Raw genomic sequence first — 16,754 nt, 5'->3', positions numbered from 1 at the left:
TAGAGCCTGTTTCAGATCCTGTGTCTCCCTCGCTCTCTGCCCCTCCCCCGCTCATACTCTCTCTTGCTCTCAAAAATAAATAAAACATTAAAAAAAAATTTTTTTAAAGAACTCAAGTTACTAATTGCTTTTCTTATTCTCAGTGAAGTTCTTACTAGGTTCATGTAGAATATGGCAATGTTGAAAGCATATGCTTCTTCCCACTGAATGAGCGTCAAAGACTTTCTGGTAGGCAAAGGGACTTGTCTAACTTTTCTTCCCCCATAAAAGCACATCTCAGAAATCCTACAAGTGTTTCAGTCTTCATGAAAGGTTAGAGCAACTCCATTTTTCAACCTCCAATAGTTCCTAATCACAAAACTTCAGTAGGAAACAGACAAGAATAAATTGTTTGCTCTGGTCTTAGTCAAGTAAGCAAGAAAACAACTACTCTTCCTTCATTGCTCTTATTTACTTCTGGGAGCGCCTGGGTGGCTCAGTAGGTTAAGCATCACGATCAGGTCATGATCTTCGGCTGAGAGCATGATCTCATAGTTCATGAGTTCGAGCTCCGCGTCGGGCTCTGTGCTAACAGCTCAGAGCCTGGAGCCTGCTTCGGATTCTGTGTCTCCCTCTCTCTCTCTCCCTCCCCCACTTGTGCTCTGTCTCTGTCTCTCTCAAAAATAAAAAATAAACATTAAAAAATCAATCAATCAATCAATGACTTCTGGATAAATCATACCAAAAATATTTAGTGATGGCATATAAAAGTTAAGGCACTAATGTTTCAGAGATGGGTATATAAGGGCCAGAAATGCAGAAGTTTATTTTATACGTGTCCTGTCTCAACAGTAGTTTCTGCCAGATTATCTAATGATAACGTTGACATTTACCTGGATTTCGCACTGCAGTATCTAGAAATAGAATTACTAAGGGTGGGGAGTGCTTGGATGGCTCAGTTGGTTAAGTGTACGACTTCAGCTCAGGTCATGATCTCATGGTTCATGTGTTTGAACCCCGTGTCAGGCTCTGTGCTGACAGCTGAGAGCCTGGAGCCTGCTTCTGATTCTGCATCTCCCTCTCTCTCTGTCCCTTCCCCTGTTCACATTCTGTCTCTCTCTGTCTCTCAAAGGTAAATAAATGTTCAAAAAAATTACTAAGGGTGGAAATTAGTTTGGGGTTATTTTAACTGTTTTAAGACGACAGGTAACGTTTAGAAACATCCTCAAACATAATACATTACCTTGCTTTTCTGAACAAAATGTTATCTTTAGTAACTGCCACTTCAAGCAGGCTTTCTTTGATTATTTTTATTTGAATAAAGCAAAATTCAAGGTAAATGGTCTGTTGGGTGACTACTCTTTGCACTTATGTCTCAACATAACACATTTCTAGCATGAAAGGTCTTAGAACATACTCCAAAATTTCACAGGACTCAAACTGATTCTCTGACAGAAATGAGCACTCCTACTGGTCATTGGTCTTCTTAGGCACAGGCGTCTTGGTTTCCATAGTGCTTATGACTTTTTGGAGGACCTCTAAGATTGGTAGCAAAGCTTTGACAATTTGCTCCAGCTGATCTGCAGTGGACTTGATGGTATTCTTGGTTTGCTCACTTTTCGGCGCACCCTGCAACTTCTTCAAGGTGTCTATTGTACTGATTTGGGGTGGCCCTGGACTTGTGCTTTTCTCAGATGTGGTGGCATCTGATTGCTCTTTGGTGTCTTTTCTATAGAGGTCACTTAACCGAAGATTCATGATGGGATATTTCATCAAGGGTGAGACAGAAGATTCTAAACTCCCCAGGATGTTACTACTATTCAGCACAGAGACAATGATTGGTGTGTGGACATTTTTGAACATTTCTTTAGCTGACTGATGCAACTCCTTTACATTGGTGTTCTTCTCAACTATGGAACAAACAGCTGTTGCAATCTGGGAACATAAAGGTTCCTTTTGCATTTGGTCATACTTTGCCTCCAGTACAGATTGCATCTCCTTTAAAATTTTGAACATTTGTTCAAAGACATCCTTAACATTATCATCTTCTTTCACAGTCATGTGGTTGATCTGAGTATTCATACTGTAGTTAAACAATTCAATAAGTATGTTAGTGAAGGAAGCAAGATCTTGCATATGAAAGAAGAACTTTTGGGCAGCTTGAACCAGCCTGTCTCTATCCTTTTCTGATTCTGAAGACATTTCTCCAACAAAAATGTTTCAGCACTGCAAAACAAAGTAGTAATCTGAATCAAAACTAAAATTATATTTGTCTACCATAGGGAGACTGAAAGTATAATCTAAATGTGGAGGTAACTCCTGTCAAGGGTAGGAAAGCTACCCAAGCTATAAAGCAGAAATGATCCTGTGTTTTAATTAAAAAAACAGCAAAAATAATTAAAATAAATATATATATTTTATATTTTATATATAAATATATATTTTCTATATATAAACATATAAAGTAGGAGTGCTTCAATGAACTTAAATCTCATATTGAATATTGTGTGCTAGATCCACAATTAGATGTGCTGATATATGGAGTAGCATTATTCTCAGAGATTATCCTCAATAACTATCCAATCTAGTGGAGAAGATGGTATAAAGCTTACAAATTACATAGAGGGGCTCTGCTTCCAGTTAAGATAGAGCAAGCACACTCCATCCAATCTTTCCTATTGAGTACAACTAAAAATCCTGGACAGAACATATAAAGTAACTATCAGATAGCTCTGAGAGGTGGATAACAGCAGACCAAGGAGGTAGAGTGTCACACTCCAAAGAAGATCAAGGCCATCTGATGCAAACTCCATCAGAGTCTCTCTTGCCTCCGAATGTTTCTGTACCTTCACTGCAATTCCTCCTCTTCTGCTTCAGAGAGGAGTGTTGATGTCTCTAACCAACGTTCACAAGTACAATTCCAGAGGAGATACAAAAAGACAGGATTGTGAACACTGGCCCCGGAGTCACAAACCAGCAATCCACAGGCAAAGTCCAACCAGCAGATGTGGTTTGTCTGACCCACCATAAAGTAGTTTCAAAACGCATATCAACTGCTAAATTCAAAAACTGAAAGATAGAAATCTGGATTGCTATTGATGATTGAAAAAAAATGAGATTAACTGGCAGCACTAAGCCCATGTTATAAATTAGAAAAATCGTCTGGAGCTACAGCTGTCGTTTTTAAACTAGACACTTACCCTCTACACCCTACTGTCTTACACTAAGTGTTTCAGCTACCTATGTTTTGTCCAGTTACTGTAGGCACTGAGTTACGTTATTGGCTATACCCACTAATGCACTTTATATGAAGTAACCTTCCTGAAATCCAAACCTCCTCATATATCTCATAATAAAAAACCTTCAATAATTCAGTATTGCCTAGAGAATAAAATACAGTTTCCCGGAATGGCATTTGAGGTCATCTATAAACTGTTTTCAATTTTTCACTACTTGCCTTCCTTTCACTGCTCTCATATAGATCCTGTGCCACCAGCCTAGTGGATTAATTTTGTCCCCTGGAAATGCTCTACAATACTTTGTTAGCTCCTTTGTTCACAGTACTCCCTCCACCTGCATTATCTCTTCCCACTCCTTCCCCCTCCACACCTATTGAAATCGTACTTATCCATCCATACTTACTTTCAATACACTGTCTACACATCTTTCTTCTCTTTTTTCCCCCCATGCCTGTACATGGTAAGCCCTAGGATATGTCAAGTGCAAAATGACCCACTGGGACAAAAGTAAAATAACACCCCACTTAATCCTTCTTTAAAACTATAGAGCAGCATCTTTACATTTTACACATTTTCTAGTTGGATTTGGTTCTATATCCTCTACCCACTCAATAGCAACAGAAATTAGTGTTGTTAATATAATAAGAATAGCTACCATTTAATAAGTTTTTGCCATATTATACATGCGTTATCTCACTCAATACATAATGACAATCCATAAATTACAAACTAATACTCAAATCACACTGATGAAAAAAAATAATCTTAAGTAACTTTCCCAGGGCTACATAGCTAGGAAGTGATACTTGGGGTACACAAAATCAGGACGGTCCAATTCTAAGCCTGTGTTTTTTCCATTAAGTTATATGGGGACTGAGTGATTTTCCTGCGTCTGAGGTGTCCCTGCCGGCTGTAGAGGAACCAGTGGGTATTAGGGCAGAATCTAGATGAAGAAGCATAGAAGACTCTGATCAAAGCATTTTTTTTTTTTTTTTAATGAGAGAGAGAGAGAGAGCACACATGAGTGGGGGAGGGGCATAGGGAGAGGGAAAGAGAGAATCTTAGGGAGACTCCACACTCAGCTCAGAGCCCCGTGCAGAGCTCAATCTCTTGTCACCATGAGATCATGACCTGAGCTGAAATCAATAGTCAGACACTGGGGTGCGTGGGTAGCTCAGTCGGTTAAGCACCTGACTTCAGGTCATGATCTCACCACTCATGAGTCCAAGCCCTGTGTAAGGCTCTGTGCTGACAGCTCAGAGCTCGCACAGAGCCTGGAGCCTGCTTCAGATTCTGTCTCTGTCTCTTTCTGCCCCACTCACACTCCATCTGTCTGTCTGTCTGTCTCTCTCAAATATAAATAAGCATTTTTTTAAAGTCAGATGCTTAATGGCCTGAGTTACCCAGGCACCCCATGATCTAAGCTTTAAGGGAAAGAAGTCAGGTTGGTCTTTTGGGCTTTTCTGTTGTCAAGACATTCACCAATGCAATGAGAGACAGTGATAAAGAGCAGAACTTCTACACACAAATCACATTTGGCTGCAGGTATCTGGATTTACATCTCTTGAGGACCCAAAGCCACCAGCAACAGATGGAAGTATAAATGCAACAGAAGCTAAAGGAAGCTTGATGTCTGGAATAGCGGACAGGACAGAATCTCAGAATCTGAGAGCTGCGATCAGAGTCATCTTCTCTGCTGAATAGAATTAGTTCAGTTGTACAGCCCTTCAACAATGAAGTCCATTCAAGAACAGAAAATTAACTGGCTCACTACTTTACTAGTCTTTCTAATTATGTTACTTAACATACACTGACTTTATATTATACAGGAAATAGAAGAATTCTGAGAACAAAGAATGCAGAAATTGTCTATAAACCAGACAGGCAGAGGGACCCAGCAGAGACTAGCAAAGGCTATAAGTCATCACATTCCACGGAAACATCCGGATGAAACCAGATGAAAAAGCCCTTCAGCAATACTCCTAAACAAGCTGGGGCTACTGAACTCAGGAACACAGCAAGGTAAGCAATATGGATATTTCTACTAGTATTGATATAATATTCTGCTTCTCCGGATTAAAGGGTTCCTGAAACAACATGTCAGTCTTGAATCCTAGCCATAAATATAATATAGTCACAAAACAACTTCGTTTTAAGAGGATCTGATGTCAGCTTCCTTGTGATTATTTCTCTGAAGACACCAGATTAAAAAAAAAAAAAAAAAAAGTAACAGCTCATATGACTGATTAAATCAGAGGGGAAGATAAAGCAGTAAAGACATCACTATTAGGATTAAAGAAGAAATGATACCTATGTGAATGTGTACTGTTTACATGGATTGTAACATTTCCTCTTGTCTTTAACACCAATATAAGCAACTCAGTATCTGTAAAAGAAGAAACATATAATCTACTACTACTTAATTTATACTGCTTCTGCTCCTTCATGTTACATTTAAATATCATTGGCATTTGCTGTGTATCTCCAAATTGACTGTCATCTTCTTGAGGGCAAGAAACATTGTCTACTAATTTTTTTAATTCCTTAAGGCACATAAGTAGAGGATTCTCACCTGAGCATTTGATAACTCCTTGATACTCCTCTCCCTAGTCAGAAATATTTTTTAGAAGAACTCACATGGGAAACAGTGTCATCACACCATGATCAGCTTCTTGTTTTTGTTGTTGTTGTTTTTAATGTTTGTTTATCTTTAAGAGAGAGACAGAGCGTGAGCTGGGGAGGGGCAGAGAGAGAGGAAGACACAGAATCTGAAGCAGGCTCCAGGCTCTGAGTGGTCAGCACAGAGCCCGATGCAGGGCTTGAACTCACGAACTGTGAGATCATGACCTAAGCCAAAGTTGTACTCTTAACCAACTGACACACCCAGGCACCCCTGATTTTGTTTTTTCAATTAAAGGCCATGGTTTTGATGTACAGAAGGAGGCCCAGAGCGAGTTAATAGCCGTTATTTTCTCCCGAAAAGCTTCGGGCTTCACCTATACCCTCTTCCCATGTTCCCAAATAAGTGAAACTTGCATGATCGCTGGACCCAAAATGGATAGTGAGGAAAAGTAACAGCCTGGAAAAATGTAAAACCTCAGAGAGCACAAATGACTAAACATTAGAGGCTGAGAAGTTATCTTTTTCTTTAATTGTTATTATGAAAAAGTTCAAACATACACAGAAGTGGAGATAATAAAAAAATAAACTCCCATTTACCCATAATGTAGCTTCAAAAATTATCAAAACAAGGTTGATGTTACATCCTCTGTAACCCTACTCCACTCTCCCTTCCAGATTATTTTGAAGCAAATCTCAGAGATCAAGCATATCATTTTATCATTAACATATTCACTATGTATTTCTACAAAAGCAAAAACTCTTTTTGAAATTTAACTGCATGCTCCCCAAATTAACAATGTTTAACAGAACCATCTTTGACTTTGAAACATACAGTGTCCTGCTGTAAAAATTTATTTTTGATGGTAGTGTAAAAGTTTTTGGAATGCAATTGGCAATACTTATCAAAAGCAATAAAAACTTTATTTCCCATGGATTATAGAATTCTTCTGGAAATTATCCTGAGGAAATAATCCAGGTAATTGAAAAGGGGAAAAAAAACCTGTGTATTAAAATGTCCATTAGAATATTATGATGGGGGGGTGCCTGGGTGGCTCAGTCGGTTAAGCATCCGACTTCAGCTCAGGTCATGATCTCATGGTCCGTGAGTTCAAGCCCCACGTTGGGCTCTATGCTGACAGCTCAGAGCCTGAAGCCTGCTTCAGATTCTGTGTCTCCCTCTCTCTCTGCTCCTCCCCTGTTCATGCTGTCTCTCTCTGTCTCAAAAATAAACAAACATTAAAAAAAAATTTTAAAGAATATTATGATAGGGAAACAATTGGATATTTATTAAATTATGATAGATATCTTATGGAATATTTTATATAATGATTATAAAACTAGAAATAAAGGAAAGTGTTTAGGTAAATTAATATAAGATGACAATTTTATTTACACTGTTATTGCAACTTTATAAACTACTTGCACCTTTAAACAAACTTTAGAAAGAAATAACCAAAAAAAAAAAAAAATTAAGATAGGTAAATGGGTGTTTTTCTTCTTCTATGTTAAAGTGTTTATATATCAGTGCTATTGACTTTATATTTTAAAATACTTTTTTATCAAATCTTTTAATTTCTTCATATTATAATTCTACCATCTGTCAAAACACATATCACATGTGTTTCTCCATGAAGCTTCCTCTGAACACCTCAATATAATTTCCCTCTTTAAATTTCTGTGACACTTGACATTTAACTACTATTATTCACAAAAGTATCCTGAGAATTTTTTATTTGAACATGTGATAATCAATATTTTCACTTTGTAAGGTGGTTCCTTCCCTGAAAAAAACTAAAACAATTGTATAGTATCACTAAATAAATCTTAACTTTTAGATACAATCAATATATTTCTACCATTTATTAGCTCTTCTGTCTTGAATGTTGACTTCTCATTTCAACAAAATTGACAAGGTTAATTTCAGTAAGAATCCACTGAAGCTAGTCTTTGTTCACATTCCAATTTCCCAAGACAAAAATACCTGTGATTTCCAAACTTCCTTTTAGCAACACAACTCTGTCATCAAATAAAATTTTATGCACCCACAGTCCATATATAGCAACAAGAAATCATAGCTGCTTCAGCAAAGGCTCTGGAAAAATAGGCATGCCAGAGACCACGAGCTCCGCCTGCTGGCCAGCAATTCTCTATCAGGCTGCCCCAGAATCTTTGGAACCTATTTCATGAACCACAGCAATAAAATAACTCAAATAACAGTACAAACTCTGCTGCTAAGAAGTGGATGCTAACTGCATAAAGTGAATTTTTTTCATTGACAGGGAACACTATCATGTGATAACAAATAATGTAAAAATCACATTTACCACACAAAAGGTGCAGGTAATAAGTAAGAATTGGATGAAGTGTATACCACTTAGCTCCCTGTAGGTGCCAATCTTTAAATGTCTTTTATAAAATGACTTTGAAATGATTTTTAAAAGATTGAATTTTAAAGTCAATATTTAAAAGGTCACCCCTGGGGCGCCCGGGTGGCTAAGACGGTTGAGTGTGGCTCAGATCACCATCTCATGCATGATTCGTGAGTTTGAGCCCCACATCGGGCTCTGTGCTGCCAGTGCAGAGGCGTTTCAGATCTTCTGTCTTGCTCTCTTCTCTGTCTCTCCCCCACTTGCGCGCTCTCTCTCCATCTCAAAAATAAACGTTAAAAACAAAAAAAAAAAAAACTAAAAAAAAAAAAAAAACCTAAAAATAAATAAATAAATAAATAAATAAATAAATGGTTATCCCTGAAATTGTAATAAAGACAGGAAGAAGTATATGACCCAGAACTCTTCTTAGGTAAGTGAAGTGTATTGTTGGTAAGACATCACTTGAGGCATGCCTAAGTAACACTATGATCTTCAAGAAGGGTGGCTCGGAGGCACCCGGATGGCTCTGTCGGTTAAGTGTCTGACCTCATCTCAGGTCATGATCTCATGGTCTGTGAGTTCGAACCCTGCATCAGGCTCTGTGCTGACAGCTCAGAGCCTGGGGCCTGCTTCAGATTCTGTGTCTCCCTCTCTCTCTCTGACCCTCCCCCGGTCTCATTCTGTCTCTCTCAAAAATAAATAAAGATTTAAAAAAGAAGAAGAAGAGTGGCTCCAAGTAATTGCAAGGCTTTTGTTTTGCTGAGTGAAGTAAGCAATTTGAGAGTCGAAGCTAAATTGTCATGGGCAATAGTAGAAATGCTGCATATTGCCAGCTGTTTTTCCATGTGGTTTACAACCTCTCCTCTAAATATCAAACACTTATTTAAGAGTAAGTTTGAAAGTGTACAAATTGTTAACCTTCCCTAGATGACTGAATATTTCCATATGGCCCTAGTGTTAATATATATTAACCTGTCGGTTGTTCAAAATTTGAATGTGATAAAGATGTGGTTTATATACACAATGGAATACTACTTGGCAGTGAGAAAGAATGAAATCCTGCCATTTGCAGCAACGTGGATGGAACTGGAAGGTATTATGTTAAGTGAAATAAGTCAGTCAGAGAAAGACAGATATATGTTTTCACTCATATGTGGAACTTGAGAAACTTAACAGAAGACCATGGGGGAAGGGAAGGGGAAAAAATAGTTTCAAACAGAGAGGGAGGCAAACCATAGGAGACTCTTAAATACAGAGAACAAACTGAGGGTCGATGGGGGGGGGGGGGGCGGTGAGGGGAGGGGAAAATGGTGATGGGCATTGAGGAGGGCGCTTGTTGGGATGAGCACTGGTTGCATGTAAGTGATGAATCATGGGAACCTACTCCTGAAATAAGAGCACACTGTATGTTAGCTAACTTGACAATAAATATTTAGAACAAAATAGAAATAAAAAAATATAATAAATAATTTGTAGAAACTGGCAAAAAAAAATTAAAATAAAATAAAATTTGAATGTGCACAAGTCAAGCGCCAAGCCTATAATTTCAAATGACACATTACTTTCAACTCCACGTGTATTTTTAAATGTCTTAACTACCTAACTAAATTGGAAATGCCATAAAAGCAGGGACCATGTACTTTTCATTTTTGTGTGCTTTATAGAGCCTAGCATGCTTTCGTATACATAGTAAGGTACTAGTCCATTAGATAAATTGTCACTGAATTATTAAACTGCTTCCTTCACCAGCTTCTTCAAATTTCATGTGTCCAAAAATAATTCATTAGTTTCACCTTAAAACCCTACCTCTCCTCCACCTAATTCTCTAGCGTTTACCTCACTGTTGGGATAAAAATAATCTTGAACTTATTCAGTACCAGAGGAACCTTTTCAACACCCTTCCCCAAGAGAAAAGGAGCTAGAAAGGTAAGCCCAACTCAGAAAAAATAAAAGTCATTTTTGATTAGATTTGAAAAACAATTCTGAGCAAGTCATGGTGTCTCTTATTCAAACTTGTTACTGGCACAAAATTATAGCTTGATATCTGGAAACTGGGAAGAAGGGTATAAAAGTGCAGGTGTAATGCCTTGGGTATACAAAAGAAAGAAAATATAATTGAAATACTCTGTCTTTCAGGTAAGATTTAAGTTTTTTCATCAATTAATTAGCTACTATTCTTTTACTGTCCTGTTTAAAGTTGTTTGCTCATTTAGCTATTAGATTACTACTGTTTTTCTTATTTATTACAACACTCTTTGAAAATTCATACTTCATTTTTCTTGCACGTTTCCCAGTTTGCTTTTAGTTCTTTTTACATGGTCATCCTTGTTAATCAAATTTTTGTGTAACTTTTTACTTTGGCTTTAAGTGTATAAAGTCCTCCTCCATATAAACATCTGAAAATTATCCATTTTCTTCTAGCTACTTTATAATTTTTTACATATATTACATTAACTTTTTAAAATTAATTTTTAACCCCCCAAACTAGTCTATTATGCCAGGAACATTTATAGAATAATAATTTCAATTACTATCGACTTGAGATTCTATGTTTATTACTTATCAAATATATAAAAGGGTCTGTTTTCAGAACTGTTTTGTTCTAGGAGTTCATCTATTCTTATACCCGTACAATACTGATTGTTTTCATAATGTTTTAATACTGAGGGAGGAAAAATTCCCATCATTACTTTTCCTGGAAAAATAGGAAACCTCACCTATTTAGTTTTGTTTAAACCCTTGGGAGAAAATAAAGAGAAAATGGAGTCCTCTGTATCTGTGTGGGATCTGGTACATATTCTCCTCAGGTAAACAACATCCTGATCAATTGTTACTTTATGATTCATTCATCAAGTTGTGCTAACACAGTGAATTAACTGGGAAGAAACTGACCACTTGGAAGCATTCACCCTCCCACCCAGAAGGAAGACTCATCTCTCCATTTGTTTATCTTTACATACATAGGACCACACACCTTTTCTGGAAGCTATGCCTTCAGATAATGGCATAGGATAGATGCTAGAGATATTTTATGCTTTTTCAGGGTAAGAACGACTCCTCTCACCTAAATATCTGAATAGCAATGTAGTTGATGATCTTCTGAATTCAAAGTCAGAAACTGGAGTTTTCACTTCATGATAATATCTGAAAACTCAGAGCCAAAAAAAGAAACAAGTTTAATGGAAAATTTCAAGAAGATAAAAGAGAAATCAAAGTCCAGATTCGTGGTTATTGAAGTGCAGTTTGCAACCCAATGGTGTGTTTGGGGAGTATTTAATAAACCCTCAGCCATTTCTTTAATTGAACTTGAGATATCTTCTAAGAACAGTTTTGTGGCAATTTGTGTAACACATGGGTGTGCCGGATCTGAATCAAATATAAACATGAACTTCTGACTAGGGCACCTGGATGGCTCCATTGGCTGAGGGTCTAACTCTTGATTTAGGCCCAGGTCATGATCTCGAGAACTGTGGGTTCGAGTCCTGCGTCCAGCTCTGTACTGGCAGCATGGAGTCTGCTTGGGATTCTTTCTCTTCCTTTCTCTCTGCTCCTCCCCTGCTTGCACTCTTACTCTCTCAAAATAAATCAATGGACTTTTTTAAAAAATGAATTTTTTGCCATGATAATTTATGCTATCAGGGGTACTGAGACATTTTTTTTCTAAATTTAACAGCATAAATAATTATGTTCCCTATCTATTTTTTAAAAAGTGTACCCCTTTCCATTTTCAAATGATATCTTTAGGACTTGGAGAGTAGGTTATTTTCATATTTATTTTCTTGAGAAAAAAGTATCTTCATTCCTTCATTCTATGCTTGTGAGGTTCCTCATATCTAGGCCAAGACCCATGGTCCCAGAATAGATAGGGCCTGAATTCCTCAGGATGTTGTTTACTCAAGACAGAATGTGCCAGACCCCATACAGATTTCCTTTTCTCTTTTCTCCCAAGAGAACTTTAAACTAAAAATAGACGGGCCAAGCACATAGTAAGCCTATTCAAATGCATATGGAGTAACATTGTTCTTACAGGACTCAAACTTTTTCACCCAAATAAACTCAGAACATGCTTGTTCCTTTTTTCTCTACATAGTACCCTGAGCCAGAAGTATAAACACAAGGAGGCTCCTACCAGATTCATTTTATTTATTCGATGGTGCGTTCTTGCTACTCATTCCTTACTACTTTCACGAAATGGTATCGTCTTCTTACTGAGGCTAGTTTTTTTTTTTTTTTTTTGAGAGAGAGAGAGAGAGCAAGAGAGCGAGAAAGCAGGGAAAAGGCAGAGAGGAGAGCGAGAATTCCAAGCAGGCCCCATGCTGTCAGCGTGGAGGCCACACAGGGCTCAATATCACAGAGATCATGACCTGCGCCAAAATGAAGAGTAAGATGTTTAACCGGCTGAGGCACCCAGGCACCCAGGCATCCCTCTAGCTAATCTTTTTTTTTTTAGTTTTTTTTAACATTTATTATTGAAAGACAGAGAGACACAGAGCGTGAGCAGGGGAGGGGTAGAGAGAGGGGGAGACACAGAATCTGAAATAGGCTTCAGGATCTGAGCTGTCAGCACAGAGCCTGACGCGGGCTCGAACTCACAAACTGTGAGATCATGACCTGAGCCGAAATCGGTTACCCAACCAACTGAGCCACCCAGGCGCCCCTCCCTCTAGCTAAACTTAATAGTGCACAAGTGCACTACAGACCAGTCTAAATAACTTATAAAAACGGACACTACAGAGGTAGTCATAACTACACTGTGTCTGGCACCATGAACACTTTCTCCCCAAGGGAGATTTTAATCTAAAGAATTTTGAATATGTGCTCTTACTGTGAAAATTTTGTGTAAAGATTCTCATGTTATATCTGTGTTGCCTTTGGATGGCCCCTGTGTTTAGAGACCAAATAATTGCCTGTAAGGACATACAGAGTGACTTGAATAGTATAAAGTAACAGTATACAAACAAAATCAAATATTAATAGCCCTGTAAACTCAGATCTTACTATTCTCCTGGCCCTAGTAACTTAACTCCAAATATTAAAGAAAACAATCTGGTAGGTGACTAGGGTTTGGGAAAATTAAGCAGCACTGGAAACCAAGGGCTAACTACACAGTATGTCAAATGCTATTAAATATTACTTGGAAATAATCACATTTATCAAATAAGATACTTGATAAACCCAAATGTTTCCTATCTAGGATTTCTCTCCACCACAAAAAGCTAGTGCCCTAATTAATGCACCAACAGGTTGCATTCTGTTACCCACATTTCCATCCACTGACTCTAAGTTTCATAAAAATAATTGTTTAGAAGAACCTGTTGAATTTTCTGAGGAATTCCTTACACAGCACAGTGCTATTTTTCTATTCATAAAGTGTAAGATTTCCTGGTCAAATGTATGCAGACTACAGCTATTTTTCAAAAGTTTTAGTGAATATTTACTACTTTATTTTTCAGAAGTTATATTTGAAATATGGCTCACAGTGACTTCCTCTACCCAGATAACCCAAGGAGAAGGCAAGAAGTCAACCGTCTTCACCAGCAGCTTCTTGACTGCTTATCTGATAGCTTCAACGCCACCAATAAGCTCATTGGGGTTTTAAACATGCACTTGCGGTGCAGCCTGGCCTCCATTGAGATGAAAAGAGATGGGACCATCAAGGAAAACTGTGATATCATCATCCAAGCCATGATGGAAATCCAAAAAGAATTGCAAAAGGTTGATGAAGCACTGAAAGATAAACTAGAGCCAACCCTTTACAGAAAACTTCAGGATATTAAAGAAAGGGAAACAGAGAAAATTGCAATAGTACAAAAGGTCATTTCAGTCATCCTGGGAGAAGCTACTTCTGCAGCCAGTGCAGTGGCTGTCAAACTTGTGGGCTCAAATGTCACAACTGGCATAATTAACAAGTTGGTCACCGTGTTAGCTCAAATTGGTGCTTCTCTCCTTGGTAGTATAGGGGTTGCTGTTCTTGGCCTTGGCATAGATATGATTTTCCGTGCTATCCTGGGAGCAGTGGAGAAAACACAGCTTCAAGCAGCCATTAAAAGTTATGAGAAGCATCTGGTGGAATTCAAGTCAGCTTCAGAAAAATATCATCATGCCATTACCGAAGTCACCAACATAGTGAAACACCAAATGAAATAAACAGCCACTGTGCCACTTCTGCTTCTCAACAACAGTGTTCTGCTTCTTTGATTAGGTTCATTTTCTGTAAGTTTCCAACATGGACATAAATACAGTTAACAACGTGGCAAGATGGTTTAGAGATGTTGAAACTAGATGCCTCTAGAGTTTTGTGTCAACAATGAATGCCTAAATCAGCTGGTGCTAGACCCTGTGAGGTAAAATTATATCCCAGGATACCTTCTTACACTGCTCTCTACCGGATCGACATTAGGTTTAATGCTATTGTAGAAGAGCAGGTGTAAGGGTTACCTTTTCCTTTTCTAATTCCTCAAATCTTTAAAATTTACACTGACTTTTGTTTCTACTACTAGCTTCAGACATCATTTAGTTCTAAGGCGATGTACTTGGTAACTGCTGCCTAGACAAACTGTGACCTTTGAATGAAATAGAAATGCAACCATAATTTTGTTCATCAGTTTAAATCCAATTTTCTATAAACTGGAAGAGACTGAAATATGGTTTTGCAACAATTCAATCATGAAAGAACACAATGGTTCTTTACCTTCTACTAATCACATGCTATAACCTGGATGGATTTTTTAAAAGATAAAAGTTAAAACTAAAAAGATAAAGGCTCTGTTTCTATAATGGCAATCAACCCTGACCAACTGTGGTGTAATGATTGAATATCCCTCATGTGAACGTGTGAACCCTCTGGAACATTTAAAAAGAAAACATGCAAACCCCAGCTACACTTACATAACATGCACTTAGGATGCAGGGGAGGAAGCTGTTACTCTCTTAAGAATTTGTCACTTTGTCATTTAAAGGAGAGTCATAATTTTTATTACCCTGAGTTTTCAGAAAAATGAAATTTCATTTTCAATACTATCAGAATGGAAGCTGCCTCTGCTACATAAAACGTTAGGTGGCCCATTTCATTAATTACCTGATTTCAGAAAAATCCAGAAGTTAATGAGGCCTAATGGTTCAGTTAATTTCTACAGACACAAGTGTTTTTTCACCAATAACTACCCATCGAGACTCTTAGGTTCTATTCACAAAATTATTAATAAGTTGTTGATGCAAGAATGTGTTTGTTACAGTTTATTTTTTGCATAAAAGTACAAGAAATGTCTTGAGATTTTAAAATCTCATCATGTCCCCAAAATTAAAAAGCTAGATGAAATAATTTAATGTTTCAAAATGTACTCATTTTCTCTTCTGTCACTGCTTCTTAAACTTAGTTGCAAACTAAATTTGTTCACATTCAAAATTAAAGCTTATTTTTTTATTACCTAACTTACAAGTTCTAAACTACAATACCTTGTTAATGCTCTTTCTGGGACCCAAAATTCGGTCCAAAACCAAACCGGGAAATTTTCTAAAGCAAAGGGTAGTTTAGGTAAGGAACCGATCTTAAATGCTTAAGTGCACATTTAAATATTCTGCTGCTAAAATTAGTATGTATCTCCTTCAATGTTGGAGTATTTACAATAATTGATAGTAAGAACTGTATCTAAAATATTTTCCTATTAAGGGATATTAAAATCAGAAATAACCAAGGGAGTCTTTTAAAAGTAAAATTTTTAAATATTTGAGCTTACCTTTAAGGGGAAAGGGGGAGGAGTCTCAGACAAACCGCAGATAGCAGGGAAGGATGAAAGACTAGACCTAAGTGAAAATCCGTATATAGGTATAGTGACATCATAAAGGACTTCTAGCTGGTGAAAAGACCAAAAGGGAAAGGAGCCAACATAAATCAACCTCGCCACTTCTAGATTTAAAATTGCAGACGTATCTCCACATTTCCTCCTCAGAAACTTATTGTAGATTACTGTAGATTAATTTATCGTAGGTGAACAATCTGGAACTCTAAAACGGGCACTAACTTGCTCAAATCTACAAAATGCTCTGTGTGCCTATAAAATTTCCAGACCGACATGACGCTAGCAAAGAGCAACAAACACATTACCAAGTGCAATTTGGGGGCCCGCTCTCAAACAGACACAACCAAAAGAGACAGCACGCGCTTACATCACGAAAAAATCCAAAATCCAAAAACTAATACAATTCTGGCCAAAAGAAACACCGCAAAACAGCTAACTGGAATCGTCCCGTTCAACCCAACGTGACGGAGACCCCGGAAATTAAGTCAGAATGTCTCGGTCCTAGAGGGAAAGTGGTCTTCTCATCAGCCAATCACCTAGCCCACTTGCTTCGCTTTCCTTATTTCTATTGGTCTAAAGAAGTGTCAATTAACGTGGTTCTGTGCAATGGGGGCGGGCTCTTACCAGACAGTCAACCAATTCGGTGTTAATTCGGAGCGGAAGAAGACTCTGGTCCGGGAGTTCTTGGTTCCTCTCTATGGTACCAGGGCGGAGAAACGCTAAGATCTCCGGCAATAGGGATAGGA

At 37.8% G+C, this 16,754-nt stretch overlaps 2 protein-coding genes across 16 annotated transcripts; one reads left to right on the top strand and one right to left on the bottom strand.

The window, feature by feature from the left end:
* Window positions 1–1,274: 1,274 nt before the first annotated feature.
* CB4H12orf60 (chromosome B4 C12orf60 homolog) lies at window positions 1,275–16,721 on the bottom strand. Of its 15 annotated transcripts, none has more exons than XM_042945887.1 (4): window positions 16,633–16,721; window positions 15,665–15,722; window positions 11,274–11,360; window positions 1,275–2,205 (listed from the first exon to the last, which is right to left on the bottom strand). In XM_042945887.1, the coding sequence occupies exon 4, from the start codon at window positions 2,179–2,181 to the stop codon at window positions 1,447–1,449; it is 735 nt and encodes a 244-aa protein (XP_042801821.1). In that variant the 5' UTR covers window positions 2,182–2,205; window positions 11,274–11,360; window positions 15,665–15,722; window positions 16,633–16,721; the 3' UTR covers window positions 1,275–1,446. The 15 variants fall into 15 exon arrangements, 13 of the variants coding, with proteins under 13 accessions (XP_042801821.1, XP_042801822.1, XP_042801814.1 ...); XM_042945888.1 differs by having other exon boundaries at window positions 11,274–11,353; XM_042945880.1 differs by lacking the exon at window positions 16,633–16,721 and adding an exon at window positions 15,946–16,501.
* Window positions 5,178–14,373, top strand: SMCO3 (single-pass membrane protein with coiled-coil domains 3). Its single transcript, XM_042945891.1, has 2 exons — window positions 5,178–5,240; window positions 13,663–14,373. Exon 2 carries the CDS (start codon window positions 13,679–13,681, stop codon window positions 14,354–14,356), a length of 678 nt encoding a protein of 225 aa, XP_042801825.1. The 5' UTR covers window positions 5,178–5,240; window positions 13,663–13,678; the 3' UTR covers window positions 14,357–14,373.
* Window positions 16,722–16,754: the final 33 nt, after the last annotated feature.

Source organism: Panthera leo, chromosome B4, assembly GCF_018350215.1.
Source record: "Panthera leo isolate Ple1 chromosome B4, P.leo_Ple1_pat1.1, whole genome shotgun sequence".
NCBI classification, from domain to species: domain Eukaryota; kingdom Metazoa; phylum Chordata; class Mammalia; order Carnivora; family Felidae; genus Panthera; species Panthera leo.
The sequence above is the reverse complement of the archived record's forward strand: the minus strand, read 5'-3'. Positions and strand labels throughout refer to the sequence as shown.

Bases quoted from the DNA above. Each gene is read 5' to 3' on its own strand.
- CB4H12orf60 (XM_042945887.1), bottom strand. From the start codon at position 2,181: ATGTCTTCAGAATCAGAAAAGGATAGAGACAGGCTGGTTCAAGCTGCC.
- SMCO3 (XM_042945891.1), top strand. From the start codon at position 13,679: ATGGCTCACAGTGACTTCCTCTACCCAGATAACCCAAGGAGAAGGCAA.